The sequence below is a fragment of the Lepisma saccharinum genome, chromosome 16 (assembly GCF_977018435.1).
Source record: "Lepisma saccharinum chromosome 16, izLepSacc3.1, whole genome shotgun sequence".
In the NCBI taxonomy this organism is placed as follows: domain Eukaryota; kingdom Metazoa; phylum Arthropoda; class Insecta; order Zygentoma; family Lepismatidae; genus Lepisma; species Lepisma saccharinum.
In genome coordinates this window covers 33,638,576-33,658,425 of record NC_139244.1, presented here as the reverse complement: position 1 = coordinate 33,658,425, position 19,850 = coordinate 33,638,576, and the positions used below count along the sequence as shown (strand labels likewise).

General features: G+C 36.3%; 1 protein-coding gene across 1 annotated transcript; it reads left to right on the top strand.

The window, feature by feature from the left end:
- The first annotated feature begins 1,169 nt into the window (after nucleotides 1–1,169).
- LOC146000550 (uncharacterized) lies at nucleotides 1,170–3,370 on the top strand. Its single transcript, XM_083138295.1, has 3 exons — nucleotides 1,170–1,181; nucleotides 2,132–2,767; nucleotides 3,303–3,370. Exons 1-2 carry the CDS (start codon nucleotides 1,170–1,172, stop codon nucleotides 2,741–2,743), a joined length of 624 nt encoding a protein of 207 aa, XP_082994421.1. The 3' UTR covers nucleotides 2,744–2,767; nucleotides 3,303–3,370.
- Nucleotides 3,371–19,850: the final 16,480 nt, after the last annotated feature.

Sequence of the window (19,850 nt, the reverse complement as noted above, 5' to 3'; positions counted from 1 at the left end):
TCTACGCCAAACCACCAATCTGACTGGAGGACTGCATTTGTGGTTAGTTAGGAGATCCTTCAGCTCTAGCTGGGAGTATTATAAAGCAGACCACTAACGATTCCCCACCTTCACTGTGGAAAGCTCATAGAGTCGTGGCAACCACTACAGGCTAGCTCTACAAACACACACACTGTAGCTTACCCTACACCTACACGCATAACTAAATTTATTAAATAAATGTACAACTGAAAGAAAAAGAGCAAACCTAACGACTTCACACTGACCGAGTCTCTGCGGTGAGTCGGGTATAATATTTAGACAGAAAAAATAAACACTTAGGGCAAGTATGAAGCTATGCCATCAAGTTGCACACATGAAGAATAGAATATGTCGTTTTTCAAAGGGTGTGTTGTATCGAAGAGAACGAAACTTTATTAATTAGCATCCATGTTAATAATCAAATAATTATATTTCAATGAAACTAGTATCATACCGGTACAAAAAATTAAAAGGCATCTCGATTTGAAACTGGTTAAAAATCACACCCGATATTTTTGCCATTTCATTATTTCGTATGGACCTACGTTAAAGATGCGTTATACATGTCGCCTCGATGTTGTTAGTGTTAGTAGAGGAAGTAACTTAGAGCAAGTATAAGGTTTAATGTGAAATGCCATGAGTTTTTCTTTAAATCGTTGTATCATTCACCACTGTGGCGCAGCAAACGAAAAATATATGATAATTGGAAATCTGATGAATTCTTTCTAATTACCCTGTATTTTTGCTCCATTTTTTCAGTGACAGGAATTTACTTGATGAAGAAAACAGTATTGCTTATTATATTAATTGTATGTCAAGCATTATGGACCCATTTATTCATGCCAATTATATGATGGTAAAGTCTTATTTGGTACACGTTATCCAGGAACAGGTTTCCACCGATTAATATAATATTCAAACGTTACTTGTAATTGCACTGAATATAATACGTATTTCGCAATTCAAATATAAAACATTCATTATAAGGTTTCCGTAATCGTGTTGTAACTCAGATGTATTCCTCATTTCTTATCGGAAGTACGAAAGGTTGGAATCCGGAGAAAGCAAAATACTTGATATAAAAAGAGGCAACATCTTGGAGACTCCAGTTCCAGCTGTTCTGAGGAAAGCCACTCAAACGTATCACCATGAAGGTCTTGGTAAGCACAAGGATTTCGCTTACTACTATCCATTCACTTCTTTAGTTGTTTGAAAAGACGTTGGAAAAACAACGAGTGCACAAGATTTTCTTTAATTTGCCAATTTTCTCGTTAATTCTCTTCAGTAAACTTGTCTGTCTTAATCAACTATAAGAATAATATCCTAACTGAATGGTTATGCATTAAATAGGCTATGACAAATATATTGTTAAAACCTGCAGTTATATTTTCACTCAAGATGATGTCATATATTTTCATATAATTCCTTAGATACCAAGGTTGCACATATCTACTACAATATAATTAGATAAAGACAAGACTTAATTAAGTAGTCATGTATAGTTTGCAAAAAAATAGCGTTATATAATAATATTCGATAGTGTGTCAGTAAAGAAATTGAAAAGAAATTAACTTGGCTTCTGTCTTTTTGTAATATTTTTGGAAACATGATTTAAGTCCCTATGAAAACATTACGAAAAATAACATTTATGAAATTATTTCGAAATTCAAGCCTTGGCGGCAACGTAGTCAGGTCAACACAATTTCAAAACTATTGGCGAAAGCATCGAATTGCAAATTAAGTTATGACATTTCAATGTATTTTCTCATCTATTTAATCAATTGAGCATTCACTCTCCTCGTTACGATTAATCTGTGGAAGCAGATTAGTGAAGTTAAAATAAGAAATCCTATTTATTTCACAGCATGTGTTGTCTTCAGCACTACTATTACGTACTGTCCTTTATCTTAACTTATATTTAAATCCATCTTGTTCAGTTTCCATGTCGAGAATTTGGAAAATTATTGACTAAAATCTTTCTTTGCATCTAAAGAAGTTATTTGTTGACCATTCTTTGCATGAACTCTAGATTTAAGTTACTGCAATTTTATTATGTAAAATACTGAAAAGTATATCTATTATACTACATAATAACTTTACACATTCCCAGGCCGTAGTTCTCTTAGCTTTCGCCGCATGTGCTAGTGCTGAGAAGAGCAAGCGAGGCGCCTTGGGATTGGGCTATGCTGCCGCACCTATCGCCACTGCTGCTATCGCAGCTCCTGCTGTAGCTGCTGTTGCCGCTCCTGCTATTGCTGCTGCCCCAGTAGCTGCTGTTGCAGCCCCAGCTATTGCCGCTGCTCCACTAGGTGCCTATGCTGCTCCTGGCTATGGTTATGGATATGGCTATGCTACAACAGCTCTCCATGCTGCTCCAGTTGCTGCTGTTGCCGCCCCAGTAGCTGCATACGCTGCACCAGCCATCCATGCTGGCCCAGTTGCCGCTGTTGCTGCCCCAGTAGCTGCTGTTGCCGCTCCTGCTATCGCCGCTGCTCCACTAGCGGCTCATGCTGGACTTGGCTACCGATACGGCTATGCTGCACCAGTCGCCGCTGTCGCTGCTCCAGTAGCTGCAGTTGCTGGTTCTACTGTCGGATCTACCCTTTATGGATCCCCTGTCGTTGGCCCAGCTAGCGGTCTCTCCTATTCTGGTAGATACGCTCCACGACACTCCCTTCTTGCTCCAGTCGGTGCTGTCTACGGCAAGGCTCTTCTTGGCTAAAGACCAATTCCTCAGGCAGTTTAGGTGAGAAACAATTAGCTCTAAAACATTTTGTTATTCTTACGTAATGTACTCTATAGCTTTTGGAATATGTTGTTGAAATGAAAAAAGAAGAATTTAATTAAGCGAATTCTGCTAGTATTTTATGTACAACCAGAATAAAATCTACTTTACTTTTTGCTAGGCTTGTTCAGAAATTCACATCGCCGGAAATATTATATTAATTAATATTGCTAAATATATTTTAAAACTGTAGTTTGTATTTTGAAAAATTTCGAATATTTCGTATGTTTTTTAAGTTTCTGTAAAACAAAAATAGAGTGCACAAGAGGATGAATTGTCCGCTTTAGACATGACGATAACTATGACAAAATACGTGTTTACTACATAATTTCTGCTTTGTATTTTGTATATTTACGGGTTGACGGACAAAGTCTGAAAATGTGCTTGAAAATATAAAGATATTGTTCATAATTTGTGGGTTTGTTTCAATTTGTAGATAACATTTTCAATCTGAATTTGAGTTAAAAACTTAATGTTCTGTTATGGTTTCTTACAGATTATCTGTCCATTGCCCTGATTCCACGAGAACGAGATTTTCGTCTTCTTGTTTGTCACATATTATGCAGTATTTTGTCTAATATCCAAATTCACCATGTAATATACAATGTTACAAGGAGACGTGTTATTTCTAAATAAATTGATTTTAAAATTAACATTTGAATGCTCTCTTGAAAATTATAATATTTAAGTTGCAACAAAATAGAAGTTCTCACATGAAACTCTCAGTCTTGTAAGACAATGCTTTAAAAAATAAGAACATTTTTAAAGATATGTGAAATTACCAGACTATCTTGAGGTAATGTGTGCATATCGTACCATGATAATGGAAAGTGTAAGTCAAATCCAATCCCAAATTTTATATTTTATCCCGTGTTGTAGAACGCTATAATAAATTATAATTTTGAACTTAAAGGTAATGGAACCACAGTGTTCGTAATTTCGTATCAATTCTAAACAATTTCATACATTTTATTTATGACCACAAAGGTAATTACTCTCGATTCTTGTCTACCAGAATCGCAGCCAGATAGCAGTAGCTAGAAACTCCATGTATTGCTGAGTAAAGATATTACATCAATCTTTGTGGGGCACCAGGTTAACAAACAACTTTGAGGAAGTAGAGATGTGCATCGACCTGGTGTTTACAACAGCAATCCTTGGAGGATAAATAGTGTGTACTCTGATAGAGATGGATCAGTGAGATCTGAACAGCGAGCAGGGGATTATAGACACGACTGGAGAGAGAGAGTGGTCTTGCTATGGACATCGGTCTGAAGGCCTGATGCAGGTCTGACACCAAAGGTAGTGGTGCAGTTACACTATACCTACACTACTGCATCCGAAAGAACGAGTCTATGTTCTTCTTCCAAACCACGAGACTTCGAGAATATCAGCTACTAGCTGAATCAGGTATTTTCCTAACATCATGCCGAGACAATCATAGTGAGACCTAAAATCCAAGCGAGTGTATTGTGTGTTCATTGCCATTCACTGCTATTCAAGTACAACCTCTCGCGTAAGTGTTATTCGCCAAGCGAGTGTCTGCGATGCAAAGTGCTATCGCAACACGTGGGACATCTAATGGTCCCAGGTTAAGATCCCTGCGTTCCTAAGGGAACGATACGATTTCATGAACTGTATGTTCTAATAATTAATATGACAAACAATGCTGCATGGGTTCTATAGCAATGCTGTTTTTTTTTTAAATAATTCTTACTGAATATTAGGAACGAAGAGGTAATCATCTGTTTCTGATATTTTAAGCAGGAAACAAATAGAGCCAAAGAAGCAATTCACCTTTAACTTCGTGTATTGTGGTGACATTCATACAGTTCTCAGGTATTGAAGCAGTCTCCTATATTAAATAGACAAGCACAAATTTGATAGGTAACCACAAACCGTTTCTGGCAACAAATATAAAGATTGAGAAATGTTCCTTGTTCTATTTTGAAAATGGAACATATGATTTTTAAAAGTTCAATTTTGTGTATTTTCCTCTCATATTAAAATTGAACTGTTAACTGAACTGTGAATCAAGTATTGTGCTACTTGGGCGTCACCTTAAGGAATATTATTGAGCATACTCCTTTCGTGCAAATTGTCAGGCCATGGTTACGTGAGTTAAATTCCTTTATTCGATTAGTTTATAACTACACTACACAATTTAAGAGTGATTTTAAAAGGGCCAGTGTCTTGTTTTACCTAGAAAGTCTTGAATTGTCCCATTCTATTGACTGTTTTCTTACTTCTGTTTTCTGAGGGTTTGACGCTGTAATATACTTACATGTAAGCAGGTATCCAGCACCCTGTTAACTTATCAAGAACACGGTGCGAGTTAGTGCTTTCCAGTGTAAAGTACCCACCGCTACATGGTGGCATTTATATGTAAATAAAATTATGATTATTCTCCACTTACATTTGGTAGCCCCATGTCCGTACACTGCTAGTTCAAGGCAAGTGATATCAATGATATTGCTATTTCGTTATCATTCGTAATATCAAACCTGCGTAAGCTATTATATTCAGATCTGTTGAAAAGTTTAGTTTCCATTGTCACTGATAAACGCTCGAATGCTTGTTTTACATTGATTGAGTGCATACGCTTTTGATGATTTGTATGTTCAGCGAATTGTACGTGTTAAGGAACGGATAATTTCATGCAAGTAATGGACTTGCTACCATGAATTATGTGATGTCACACATTGCATAAGTGCCGTGCCAAAACTATAAACAACGATCTCAGGGAGACAGCTCAGTTGACTGCAGGTTGCTAGAGTTGACGATCTGTATGTTTGCGGGTGAACCCTGCCCAAGCCCGGCTGCGCAGTAGCAAGGGGGAGGAGCTACCGGCTGCGCGTCATTATCCTTGCGTTCTATCCTTGATGTCGACCACCGAAAGTGCGAGTAGGTGGCAACTACATAAACGAATCTCTCTCACACCCTGTGCGGAGTAGCCAAGGCCACCCGCAAAGATACAGCTCGTCAACTTCTAGCTGCCGAAGATATGGTTTTCAGACCACGGTCACGGGATAGCCCTCGGCCAGATCCTTGCTAATTAATACAGTCCCACATGACCTGGTTTCGAGGAGCAATACTGAAATAATCCCCGCTGCACTAAGTTTTACAACAGAGCCTTCATTTCCAGATATTTCTGGATATTTTTCGACCAATAGACGACTCCCGTATCAACGGATTTCCAGGTGTAAACCTTGAGACAAATCCACGATCAGATATCCATGTACCTTTCTCTGCCTGTCCAGATTTGTTTAGAAGTACTGGTCCGTCAAATCAACACCCATGCCAAGGAGGGTGTCTGTGCACTTCATAGCACTCTCCCCCTTCCCCTCGGTTTATTATAATCTTAATAAATACGTATATAAAGAGGGCTCTGTTACTTAGTAATTAACTAAGGGGCATATTTAGTGTATAATGAATTTTGTTAAATTAGTCACATGTCAAAGGGAATCATGTTTAGAATATAATGTTTTTCTTTTGTGTGTGAAATTAGTAATGTATTAAAAAGGGATTAGATTAGTCTCTTGTCAAAATTGTATCAAATGGAAATCGTATTAACTGGGATAAAATTAGTAGAACGAAGTTTCTAATTGATGTAAAATTCTCAATGAATAACAGACATATAAACAGAGACATGTGGCAGAAGTTTCAAATTCCGAATGAAAGGATTACTTCTATTCTAATAACAATTTGAATCCAAATGGTATAAACTGGTATGGTCACTACTCTGAGATAATTGTGGGTATTTTGGTGCGTATTTCTAAGGTAAACCTAAATGGAAATAATATTGCGCAAGTATTTATAAAGGTCAACCTTAGGATATTGTAAATTTATAAATAGTATTTTTACCAGATCAATGCATTGCCTGACTAATTGAGTTTTCATGACTTTCATAGACCCACTGTACCTATTTTTGCTACGCTTTAGAAATGCATGTACATATTTTTGTGTTCACCTATTAAAGGTTCTTGTTGAATCCCTACCAGGGACCTAAACCCATGATACTTTGATTAAAATGCAACATTGTTAGCCAGTACACTATCAAGGAGGTCCACATGTATTAGTGAGGTTCATAAACCTCATGGCTATTATGAGACTATACTCTGTACCAGCTAACTGTAGAGCAGGGGATTAAGAACAAGTATTTGCGTAAGTAGTGACGCGAGACGACTCCACTAATAAACAGTTAGAGGAACGGCATTGTGTAATGATCGACTGGAGTTACCCGCTTTTCCTGCTTCGCTCTGACTTCGTGCTCCACAGTTAGCTGGTACAGTGGGATCCATGAGTATTACCGTGCAAATTGTCCATCACCAAGTTCGTGTACTTTATTTGACCCAATAAGAGCTTCAAGAATTAAAATAAAACTCGAAAAAATCTGTTGACAACTTCTGCATCAGTATACATAAAAATCCATCGCTTAAAAACACATAGGATGCAAGAAAAAATTTAATGAAAATAGTCATGGACAATTTGCACGGTAATACTCATGGATCCCACTGTACAGGGTATAGACCTCGACTTTGTCTCTCAGGTCGGAGTTGGAAATGTTTCTTAATTGGGAGAGCTACATACTGGTTCGATATGGGGAGCGATTGAGGGGGGGGGGGGTTATGGTGTAGTGGGTTGCTTCAAAAAGGGCTAAGTTATCAGTAGGGAACGGAACTTTATGTGCTAAAAACTCAGAAATATTTTTTTTTTTTTGTGTCATAAATGTTGAAAATATGTGATAAAAACAGGAAAATATATGACAAAAATAAAAACCATTTGGTAACAAAAACAAAATATTACATCCATTTTTAACACCTGAAATCAGTTTCTAAATGCTTACCTCTTAGTGAGCTATGTTTTAGAAAAGTTGCAGTGGATCATGCAACTGTCCCCAGTGTGGAGCAGTTTGTTGCAATATTTTAAATAAAAATAACTTTTCAAATGTTACTTAACACATTAGTATATTAAACAATTTCTACAGTCACTATAGTTACGAATAACAAACAAAATAACATCAAAATTGAACAGAGTAGCACAACAGAATTTTCTTCATTCTTTTCAGATTATGCTCACAACTAAATAACAAAATATAATTGTAAAATGTCTTTGAATTAAAGAACTGTTGCAATAGCCTCCTCCTCCGGTTGAAAACCTTGACATCATACTTTGATGTAGAAATACGTATATTTTTCAAACGTAACATCTTCAATGTATCATCTTCACTTCTTCTTCTACTACTTCTTTGGCAGCAATCTTATTCCTTTCACATCTTCTTTACAGCCATCTTCAGTAGATTTCTTCTTTACTGCAATCTCATTACCATTACTATTTCATAACCATCTTATGTCCATTTAAAGGGTTATATTCTTCACGAGTGCACTTCTTCCCTTTGAAGCTATATGTGCAAATGAAGTCCTTCATTATAATGGTATACCATATTACATTCTTCTTACATACATTACTTCTTATCATTCTTCCCGCGAGGCACTGTATAGTCTTCCTGGCGCTTTCCGCTTTTATTCGTGTCAAGCACTTGCCTTTGATACATTGAAATGTCAGACAATAAAATACATGGCTTGTGAGAGGAGAAGCCAAACGTAAGTTCTTCCATAAAAGACAATATCATGATTAACAGTAAATAAACAGAGCTAATAAATTCATGCTGGTTTACACATGATAATAAAATACATAATGCAAACAACTGAACTCGTTTTTGCACAAAATTACAACAAATTCAACCCTTATGTACAATTAAAACATAAATCAGTATTTCTTAACAACTCCTTTCTTTTCTCCTCCGAACAATTAAAAGGTTTAATGTTTTCTAGGTTTTGTCTACCTTTTGTTCCCTTTCCATCTAGAGAAACTACAGTCGCACAATTGTTTCTTACTTCTATTACCAAGAATGGGCCAATAAACAAATCATATAATTTGTAGATAGTTTTGTTTAAAGCAGAGCTCTTAGCATGATTTTTAATCATGATTAAATCTCCTTTGACAATATTTTTAGTACCAGAGCTTGTTTGAACACCTTTAGAATTTCTTCGATGTTTAAGTTTTTCTTTTAGCTCCAAGTATTTTGCCTTCCAGGATAATTCTTCAATATTCTCAGGCCAATCGACAATATTAGTTATATTATCTTTAACTTGATCGTGTAAAAATAGTTCCGCAGGTGTAAAACCAATAGATTCAGAATATGAATTGTTCAACAATTTGACAACGTTTGTCAAACATTTAGCCCAAGATTTATGATTATCCTTGCAAAATAACCTCAGTAAACGCACAATCTCTTTATTGTAGCGTTCAATTGGATTAGCGTGTGGTGAATATGGCGAAGTTAAAATATGCTTGATGTTCTTGGAGGTAATAAAACTTCGCCACTCCTTAGATTTAAATTGTGAACCATTATCACTTAATATAATTAGACATGCAGGATAATGATGAAAATACGATTGGTTTAGTTTATTGATAATTTCCATAGATGAAGCTTTACGCAAAGGATAAACCATAATAAACTTACTTGCAAGATCCACTATACTTAGTATATATTGATAACCTTGAGAAGCTGGTAACGGACCAATCAAATCTAATGAAAGGAATTGATGTATTTTAGGAGTTAATATGTGAAGATCTTCTCGTGTGACACGTTGCACTCTCTGCTTTGACTTGGCACATTCCAGACAATTTCTCAGATATAATTTAATGCTGGCTTTCATGTTTGGCCAAAAGAAAAATTTTGAACACTTTCTGAAGGTTTTTGAATAACCAAAATGTCCACATAAATCATGATGATCATACAGTACCTTTTCCACAGCTTTTTTAGGTACAAATATTCTCCAGTGTTCAGACGCAATAGATTTATAGAATAAGATATCTTCATGCATTCTAAAATGTCCTCTGATTTCGAACTTAGAATCTCCCTTGTTTATCGCAATTCTTAACTTTTGACACTGCTCATCGTTCTGTTGAGATTGTACCCAATATTGTGGAGTATCTTGGGATAGGAGATCGATATTTGTATTATTAACATAGAGTTTCGATGTGAATAAATCTCCCTGTGCCCTTGCAGGATATCTGCTTAAGGCATCAGCCACAATATTGGTAGAACCTTGAATATGTTCAACAGTAAAATCAAAACTTTGAAGTTTTAATGCCCAGCGGTTTAGTCTTGGGTTTAAACTTCTAGCCGACTGCAGCCATGAAAGTGACTGATGGTCACAATGAATAACAAATGTTCTTCCACTAAGATAAACACTAAACTTTTCTACTGAAAAGAGGATAGCAAGACATTCAATCTCATGAGTTGAATAAGTTAATTCTGTACCACGCAATACTCTACTAACATATTGTATTACTAACGTTTCATCTTCATCTGATAACTGCCATAAAACTCCTCCAATTCCAACTTTGCTTCCATCAGTGTTAAGATGGAAAATTTTACTAAAATCCGGTTGAGCTAATACATCAGGAGATGTAACTAGCTGTTTCAAATCATTAAAAGATTGGTGATGATTCTCCTTCCAGTCCCACTTGTTATTTGATTTTAGTAAATCATACAAAGGAGCAGCTATCATTGCAAATTTGTGAACAAATTTTCTCCTCCAATTTACTATTCCTAAAAATTTCCTTAGAGCCTTCTTGTTTTGAGGAACTGGAAAATCCATGATTGCTTGGTTCCTTTCAGGATCAATATGAATGGTTTCTCCAGAAATCACATGGCCTAGGAAATGTATTTCAGTTTGGAAGAACTTGCATTTCGACAATTTAATAGACATATTAGCTGTCTTCAGAGTTGATAAAACATAACGTAAATGTTCTAAGTGGTTTTGAATTGATCGAGAGAAAATTAAAATATCATCAATATAAACAATCAGGAAAGAATTTGTATGATTGCCAAATATTTTATGCATTCTATCAACGAACACACTCACGGCACTTTTGATTCCAAAAGGCAAAAAATGGAACTCCATCAAAATGCCTCTATAAGAAAATGCCGTAAACTTAAACGACCTTGGTGTCAAAGGAATCTGAAAATAACCGCAACTAAGGTCAATAGATGTGAAGTATTTTGCTCCCTTCAATCTTTGTAGTAATTCCGAGATAGGCTCTACCTGTGTCATCGGAGAAATTACGTGTTGGTTTAATTTACGGAAGTCGACCACTGGTCTCCATAAACCTCCCGCCTTTGGGACTATGTGGAGTGGATTCCTATAGGGAGATGTGCTTTCTTGTATAACACCCCACTGTTGCCATTTTTGTAACTCTCTTTCCATATCATCCCGTCTAGCATAAGGAACAGGATAAGTGGGTGCTATTATTGGCACATCAGTATCCAATTGTATATCGTAAGCTTCCACATTTGCTTTTTTAGGTCTGTCAGAAAATAAAACTTGGTATTCGAGAAGAAGATGAAATAACTGATCCAAACAATCAGATGGAAGAGTATTGTTCATGTACGCTGCACGCCGAATATCTTCCTCCGAAGCGATGTCAGATGTTCCTTCAATTTGTGAAGTGGTTGAAATTGGTAATTTGCAAGAACGTACTATTCCCTTCATTGACGGAAGACTTTCTTCAGATTGCATTAAAAACGGAGCAATTATTTCCTGACCTAATGAATTCGAAAGCATGACGGTTGCGTTGCTGTAATTTATAATCGCCTTATATTGCCACAAAAACGGCGAACCCAAAATTAAATCAGCGTGTAACTGTTTGACAATATACAGTCCCATGTGGAAAAACTCATTTGCTATTTGAACTGTTACATATTTGAAACCCATTACCTTTATACGTTGATCTCCTGCAAAGCAAGCCAATTGTATTCCTTCTAATTGTTCCAATTTTGCTCCTGGTATAATTGAACTTAGAATTGTCCAGATTTTATAATCTAATAAATTACACTGACTTCCAGTATCAATTAAACAATTTAAAGACAGATCCGCAATTTTACCTTGTATTTCTGGATTCTCAATTTTTGGTATTGGAGTACCGTTTTCTGACATAATCCACTCTGGTTCAGAATCGTACCATTCTAATAAAAATGCTACAGATAAAACTTTATCTCTGGTAACGCCTAAAGATTTAATTTTATTATAATCGTTCAGACATTCCTTAACATGTACTAAATAAGGGTTATTAACTCTACCATCCAGCTCCTTTGCATTTATTTGTGGCAAGGTAAATCGGAGCATATCACCCTGCCTTAGTTGTTTAAGTAGTTAGAAGAATGTGCACTTGTGGTAGTAGTAGCAGTCGGAGTTAGGTGTTCCATATTTGCAGAATTACGCTGCAAGTTGGTGCTGCCTACTGTAACACTATTTTCCTGTGAACTATGATATGCATTACCATACTCTATTGGTTGTTCATTGTAATTTCCAGTTCTACTATATCTTCTGTTATCAGATGTTGGGGTATTGCCAAGTCTGAAATTCGAATTATTTACGTTATTATTAATTCTTTCAGACCTTACAAACTGCCTTCTTGAGGGATTGCGTTCAAATCTTCTGGGAGATGGGCGATGATTTACATTGATTCCTGCATTTTCGGTCTGTGTTGTAGAATCATAAGAATTCCGCTCCACATTTACTTGCCTGACGAAATATTTTGGTCTGTCGAAACTTCTCTTCTTATTAGCCTTGTCATCAGAATCTGTATTATCACCGGGCAAAGATAATCTTTTATTCTTTTCGCTCGAATACAAATCAATAGTCCTTAATTTCTGCGTCAGTTGCTTAAGATCTGTAATGTTATGGCAGCCCACATTCTTTGAAATTGACTCAGGTAGTTGTTTCAAAATCATCCGTATTACTTCAACTTTGTTTGGAGTTTCCACAAGGTTACAATAAGCAGAGTACGTTTTTAAAGCGTATGCTTCCAATGACAAACCTGAAGCTGGGTTGTATTTTCTAGATCGTAACAATGTCAACTGACTTTCTAATAACTCATTAGATGCAAACTGATCAAGAAATTTATGTACAAAGTCCTCATAAGAAATGAAACTCTTCTTTTCACTGTTGAACCAGTAAGCGCCTACATTATAAAAACACTTACGAATTATACATAATTTATACTTGGGAGGAACACCAATTATGTTCAACATTGTAGTTAGTTGTTCGATAAATTCTTTAGCAGACTGTTTTGAAACATCTCCTCCAAAACGTGGCAATTGACTGAGTTCACTAACTCGTGAAAATCTATTAGAGCATGTATCAGACTGATTATAAGAATTCCATGTAGAATCATTATTCAGCCACATCGGGTTATAAGTACAGTTTGTTCTAGTACAAGGGCTATGATTTACATTTAAGTCATCAGGAAACTGATCATGGATTAAGGAATGACATGTACTTTGACGTTGGCAACCACATACTGAAGTTTCAAGACCTGTGAAATTGTCTTTATTATCACAAGCAACATAAGTTCTAGAAGGTATGGAATTTCTGTTAGATGTAGAACAAATTTGCTTTGATGTGTCTGTAGCACATAAAGAACTAGGTGCATTATTTTCAGTATCACAAGTATGTACGTGATTATTATCATACAGTAAAGAGTTGTTCAACGAAGAAAGACATGAATGGTTATTGAGTGAACATGTACAATTGATTTTGTCAACAGTAGGATTGCTATTACTAAATTCAGTATTATCTAAAACACAATGCCGCAATGCATATGTATTCTTGCCTTGTGAAGTGGAAGCTTTAGCAAATTTATTTCTACTTTTATTGTGAGCAGATTTGCCCTTGCACAATTTGGTTACATTTTCCTTTACAGAATTCACTTCAGCATCAGATGTATCATAGCCAGAAGAACCTGTATGAAATGTTTCGCATTTATTGTGTTCACTAAAAACAACGTGCTTTATTTTAGAATTTAATCTTGTATCAGTTTGGCATGCTATGTGCCTATGTTCATTAACAAGTGCATCAACATTACTTAGTTCTTTATCTGGTTGTAGAACGTCTCTAACCATACTAGTACAAATAACATCGCTTTGCTCTAAGTTAATGCATTTCTCATTTAAATCCTTAAGCATAGAATCAAATTCTTGCAACTTTACCTGTGTATTTGATACGTGTTGTTTTAACTCATCATCATGATGGTCTAGTTTTGATTCAAGATCACTGACTTTCGAATTTAATAAAGTTACTTCATCATTTATACGTTCATTTAGTAACCTATTAGCTGATTGACAAGAATCAGAAACCTGCTGCAACTTATTCTCTACATGTTGGAGTCCTTCGTTCAGTTTTTCAGTACTTTGCTGCAACCTAACCAATTTTGTGCCCCAAACTTCACAGTTTGTTTGTAAACTTTCACGCAGCGTTTCAGCGTTCTGATCAAGTCTATCTTGTAACCTATTCTCCAAAGCTTCAGTGTTCTGAAGTAACCTATTCTCCAGCGTTTCGGTATTCTGGAGCAACTTCTCTTGCAACCTATTCTCCAGAGCTTCAGTATTCTGAAGTAACCTAATTTCCAAAGCTTCAGTATTCTGGAGCAACTTGTCTTGCAACCTATTCTCCAGCGTTTCGGTATTCTGGAGCAACTTGTCTTGCAACCTATTCTCCAGAGCTTCAGTATTCTGAAGTAACCTAATTTCCAGAGCTTCAGTATTCTGGAGCAACTTGTCTTGCAACCTATTCTCCAGCGTTTCGGTATTCTGGAGCAACTTGCCTTGCAACCTATTCTCATGTTGGGCCAAACTCAAGTGAAAAGCAGATAAAATTTGGTCAATATTGGGATTTACTGTATCCAAGTATGATTTTAGAGTGAATGGATTGAATTCTGGCTTACATGCCTTACAGTAATAGTCTTCTTTCATAGAGCTGAATATTACCCAGTGAATAACTGTAAGACCCCTACAATTTACGTGTTCCCATTTCTTGCATGACGTGCATTCAATCATGCGAGTGTCAGAAAATAGTAGTATATTTAATGCTATGGAGAGGACCACTTACAAGTGTAGAAAGTATGAACCCCCCTGAAGCAGATTTGGCTACACTTAAAACAAGCTCAACATGCCCATATGAGTTTTTTGCTCAAGTGTGGAACCCCCTCTAATCCAAGATTTTTGTAAAAATGCCCTCGGGAATTTCTCAGAAAGTATGACCCCCCTCAGATTGATGTGCCTACACTTATAAAAGGCACTTCTGTGAGATTGTTGTCCATAAACTTGTTAAAAATATGCCCCTCTTGATGCCCACACTTAAAACTAGGCCACGACACACACACCCACACACACCCACACTCATACACACACATATTTACTTCCAATTTAAGTTTAATTGGACCCCAGCCTCAACTTGCATATCTAATATTAAAACAATGCAATTCCTCTAGAATTGCTCCGTGACTCTCTCATTTCTCACATCATAAACATATGATTTTTCTCCTATGAGAATAACACTACATATGGTGTCATCAGGTAATGCCTCATGAAATTCACAGATAATTTTAATGTTTGTTCTGTCATTCACCACAACTTGTTTTCTTTTTGAAGCATTGATTACAAACATAGGTCTCTGTGCTTTGAATTCATCTGGTGTGTAATACATGTCAGTATTGCCTGTAGTGACTCTTTTGAAGGATGTAAAAGCCTCATATAATTTGAGGAAATCATCCTTGGACATGTCTAAATTGTAATTCTCTCTAGGAAAGACCTCATTTCTGCCATTTTTAAGATATATGTTCTTGATGTTGCAGCTATCAAATTTACTTGAATTTTTTTCCTGATTATTGTGTCTTCCAGTCTGAAACAATACCACCACAAAATCTGGCATGTCGTATTGTATACTCGAGAATGAATTTGTAGCATCAAACTCATAATAGGTACCAGATGCAGGCTTCTGTACGCATTGATATGTATAAAATTGCAGAGGAATCTGTGGATTTTTTATTATATCTGCTTTGTATTTAAGACCATAGCTGGCTTCATACTCAACAACAGGGATTCTTAACTCCATAGTCTGAATAATGCATTTGCCTGCATCAGGTAGGGTATCAGGCAGAGCTTCTCCTGTAGGGTTTATTGCACTGTACCTCATCAAGGCATTGTTATCATTTGCAGCTCTTCTAAATGTGATTCTTAACCCACCCTTCCACATAATATCTTTGTAATCTGAGAAGAATCCTGGCAATAGGCGCATAGGAAACAGCACAGTGTGGTTCTTAGATAATATCTTATCACCAGCCTCGAATCCTCCTATTTTGTAGTATGAAGCCTCGGTTTTGGATAATTTTAATGTGGCCAAACCTGTGGAGGTAATGCCGGGATAATCCACTCTGTTTATAACAACGCCATGTTTTCTGATCTCAATTTCAGAGAATAGATGCGGCACAAAATTGTCTACAAGTCTTATATTTGAATTTGCCGGATAATCGGTACCATCGAGCTTTACAACATCAAATTTGATGTATAAATCTGCTCTGTGGGGGTGTATAAATCCATCCCCTACATCAAGATCAACCTCAATTTCTGTGTTGGGTTGATTTAAATTTGCAAATGTCCTCCTGTTTGGGGGGAATGATTGTAGCTCATAACTCTCAATATTTTCCATTGTATGTATTTTTATTTAAATGTTAATCTCTATGATTGCAGTTGTTGTGGCTCCAGCAAAATCAACTAATTCTTCTTTTTCATTAGTGACCATCAATTCAATATTATCTATTCTGTTATGACACACAGGAAAATATAATGTTGGGGATGGATTGTAGATGATTGGCTCCATGAATTCAGAATTAGGTTTGAATGTTGCAATGATGCCTGTTTGTTTGTGAGTGCCTATGCCATTTGATTTGGTGATCATACCCTCAGCCACATTACAGTGAATATTCAGAGTCTCTATGGCCAAGAATTTGGGTATATTCATAGCAGTGTGTTTGATGCCTGCTTCAAGTTTTGTGTTGTTCTCAAAGCCTAACAGCTCTCCTATAGTACCCAGATCCACTGTTTCTGTAGCAGATACAATCTCTACTCTGTGAGTGACAGAATTTTGAGTTAATACTACACCTCTGGGTAATTGAGCATTTAGAGTGGATAGATTATATTGCCCTGGAGTGATGACAATTTTTTCATCCCCTACTGCAATTGTATTGTTGTGGTGTGTAATATTAGGGATCAGGTACATGCCATAAAATGCCCTGAGAGCTATTGTTTTGGGATATACAATGTCATCATGTAATTTGAGTTTCAATATTGAATTTTGGCTGGTGAGATGGAATACCCCCATGATGTTTCAGATACCACAAGGCTTTTTGAAAATCTTCAATTGATGGTTTATTTATTTGAGACATGTATCTAAGAACAAACAAACACAAATGTCCACAATTAACATCTTTGAAATTTTGAACACGGGCATTATTGTAATAAAAATTAGCTGAATTTAAATATTTTATTAAATTTTCAGGTGGAACACCTCCAAATGAATCAAACACAAATGCCTCATCTTTTAAATATTTAAGATAGCAAATCCAGTGAGTGCCCTGATTTTTGTACTCATCCAAATTAACAATGCCACACTCTTTGTTGAGTGGTTGTTCTGGTAAAGAATCAGACATGTACACACCTCTAAAATGTTTGATGCCCAGTGGCTTGATTAAAGTTTCAATATCTTGGTTTGTAAGCGGCTCTTGTTTTTTTTAAACTTATTCATGGCTCTCTTAACACCTTTGCCTTGTTTCTCCATTGCCAGGTTATGGCGCCTCTGCTCATCTAATTCTGCCCTATTTTTCTTGGCATCTATTACTGTTTTTGCTATGGCCGCGGATCCCCCGGCCAAGCTCCCAACAGCCCCGAGAGCAGCTAAGATGGCAGGGATGGTAAATATAAATCCCCCCACATGTGATTTTTTTCTTGATTGCTGTAATTTTTTTAATTAGGGGGTGCTAAGCAACAATTTCATACCATGACCCTTTGCAATACAAGAATTTTTCTTCTTGCGCTGCTTTTTGGTTAAAAGGCTGTCAATAGGTCCAAGAGATTTGAGACCTGCATAAGGTATTTGATACATAACACCCTTGGCCTTCATTGTAGGTTTATTATATACATATTTACAACCCCCACCCCAATTTTTGTTTGGTGTTCATATCTATTGTGGTTCCCAATGCTGCTATTTTTTCACTCAAAGATGCATCTTTGCTTACAAATCTACCAAATGCAGCCTCTTCTAATTTCTTGTCTGCAACATGTCTCTTGTCAAGATCAGAATGTGCGTTGTATGCAATATCATGGTCTCTACAAGCAGCATCTAGGGGATTAACACCAGGATCACCTCTGTTTAATCTATGATCCAATTTTGTGCCTGGACCACAATACTGATAGCCTGGAATATGTAGTTCAAATGGCAGTTTGTTTATAATGTCATTAACCAAGCCCCGACCCTCAGAAATATTCCAAAATTTAGGGGGTAAAGTATTAATAATTTTTATAAGATATCCAATCCCCTTAGTGTCATTCACTATAAAATTAGACAATTTTGTGCTTATCATGTCCATAATTCCAACCTTTTCATTGTAAAAATTGTGGTTCCCAGCATTTTCCTCCCCAGCTATCACCAATAACCTATCTACAAGTTTCCTGACATCATCAACCCACACAAATTCTTTAGGCAGGGTGTTGTATTGTTTGATTCCACTGCCAGTCTTGATCTGTGACCATATGGGCTTGATTAAATTGTTGTATTTTGCTCCACTGCTCGACTTGACTCTTTTTTGTGTGGGATCATTGTTCTGGTACAGAGCATCTGATTTTATTAATATTTCTTTGTAATCCTCATAATCTTGATCTGTATAGCTACCAGGCCTTTTCCTAGTCATCAGTTCCCATAATCCAGGTGTTCCGGTGTACTTAACAAAAGCACCTTTTTCTCCAAGTCGAGATTCTGAATATACAATTATATCATCTCCCATAAATGTTACTCTGAAATTGCCAATTCTATGTATGATGCTGCCATCAAGCTCTGTGTCAGCATATAAGCCAAACACCTCATCTTTATTGTCTTTAGGTGTGGTTAAATATTTTTGAGCAAGAAGACCCAATTCAATAGGATCCTGACTAGCCTCAATTCTTCTAGGAGGACTAGGTGTATGAATACTTGAAAGTGGGGTGAATGGATAATCTAATATGTTCCTTGCAGCTACAGGTACAAGCTCTGTGAGCAAATTTTGATTTTGCTCTGTAACAGTTTTGATATTCTTACCTAAATTATTAATAGCATCAATTACAGGCTGTTCTGTTTGTTTGTGTTTTTCATAAATTCCTCGGTTCTCTGATTTCCATCCCTTAAATCTTTTTACAAGATAATCTCTTAACTTAAGATCATCAATGATTGGCCTTTTCATGTTTTTTTATATATGTTTCAATGTCTAGAAAATTGTTGATTTTATTTCTGTATTTGCCACTATTGGGTGTTCTTGTCATATCAATTGTGACAAACCCATAACTGTCCTGGTTCCAGCACTTGCTGCAAAACTTGGAAAAATCATTGTAGCTCAAGTCCCCACCTACATATTCATCTTGTATGTGTTTGAGGTTGGTATGGTCTTGATGAAACACACATATAAAATTGCTATTGTCTCGGATCAGCTGCTTGGGTATTTTTGAAAAAGTCTGTGCCAGGTAGAAGCAATCAATGTTTTTGTGCCGGCCCTGTGTAAAGAAGTTTCTAACCTTGTTTTGATTATCCAGTATAATGTCATCAAACACAACAACAGAATTATCGAGACATTCATGAAGTGGCTTAACATCTGGTTCAAAAGTGGCAATATCCAATCCATCATATAGCTTCATCAGCTGCTGATATTTTAATTGTTCCAAGCTCTTAGAAAAAATATACAAGTGCCTGTTTTTCCAGTCTAACCAGTTGGGTGCCAATAAAAAATTATCAACCATTAGTGTAGTTTTACCACAAGCAGATGGCCCAACAATAAGACACCTAATATTATCAGGTAACAAGTTGCCATTTCTCTTATTCTGTTGTTCAGGTTCTGGCAACCTTTTTATAACATCCCAGGTGTTCATATTATCACTTTGTTTGCATCGATC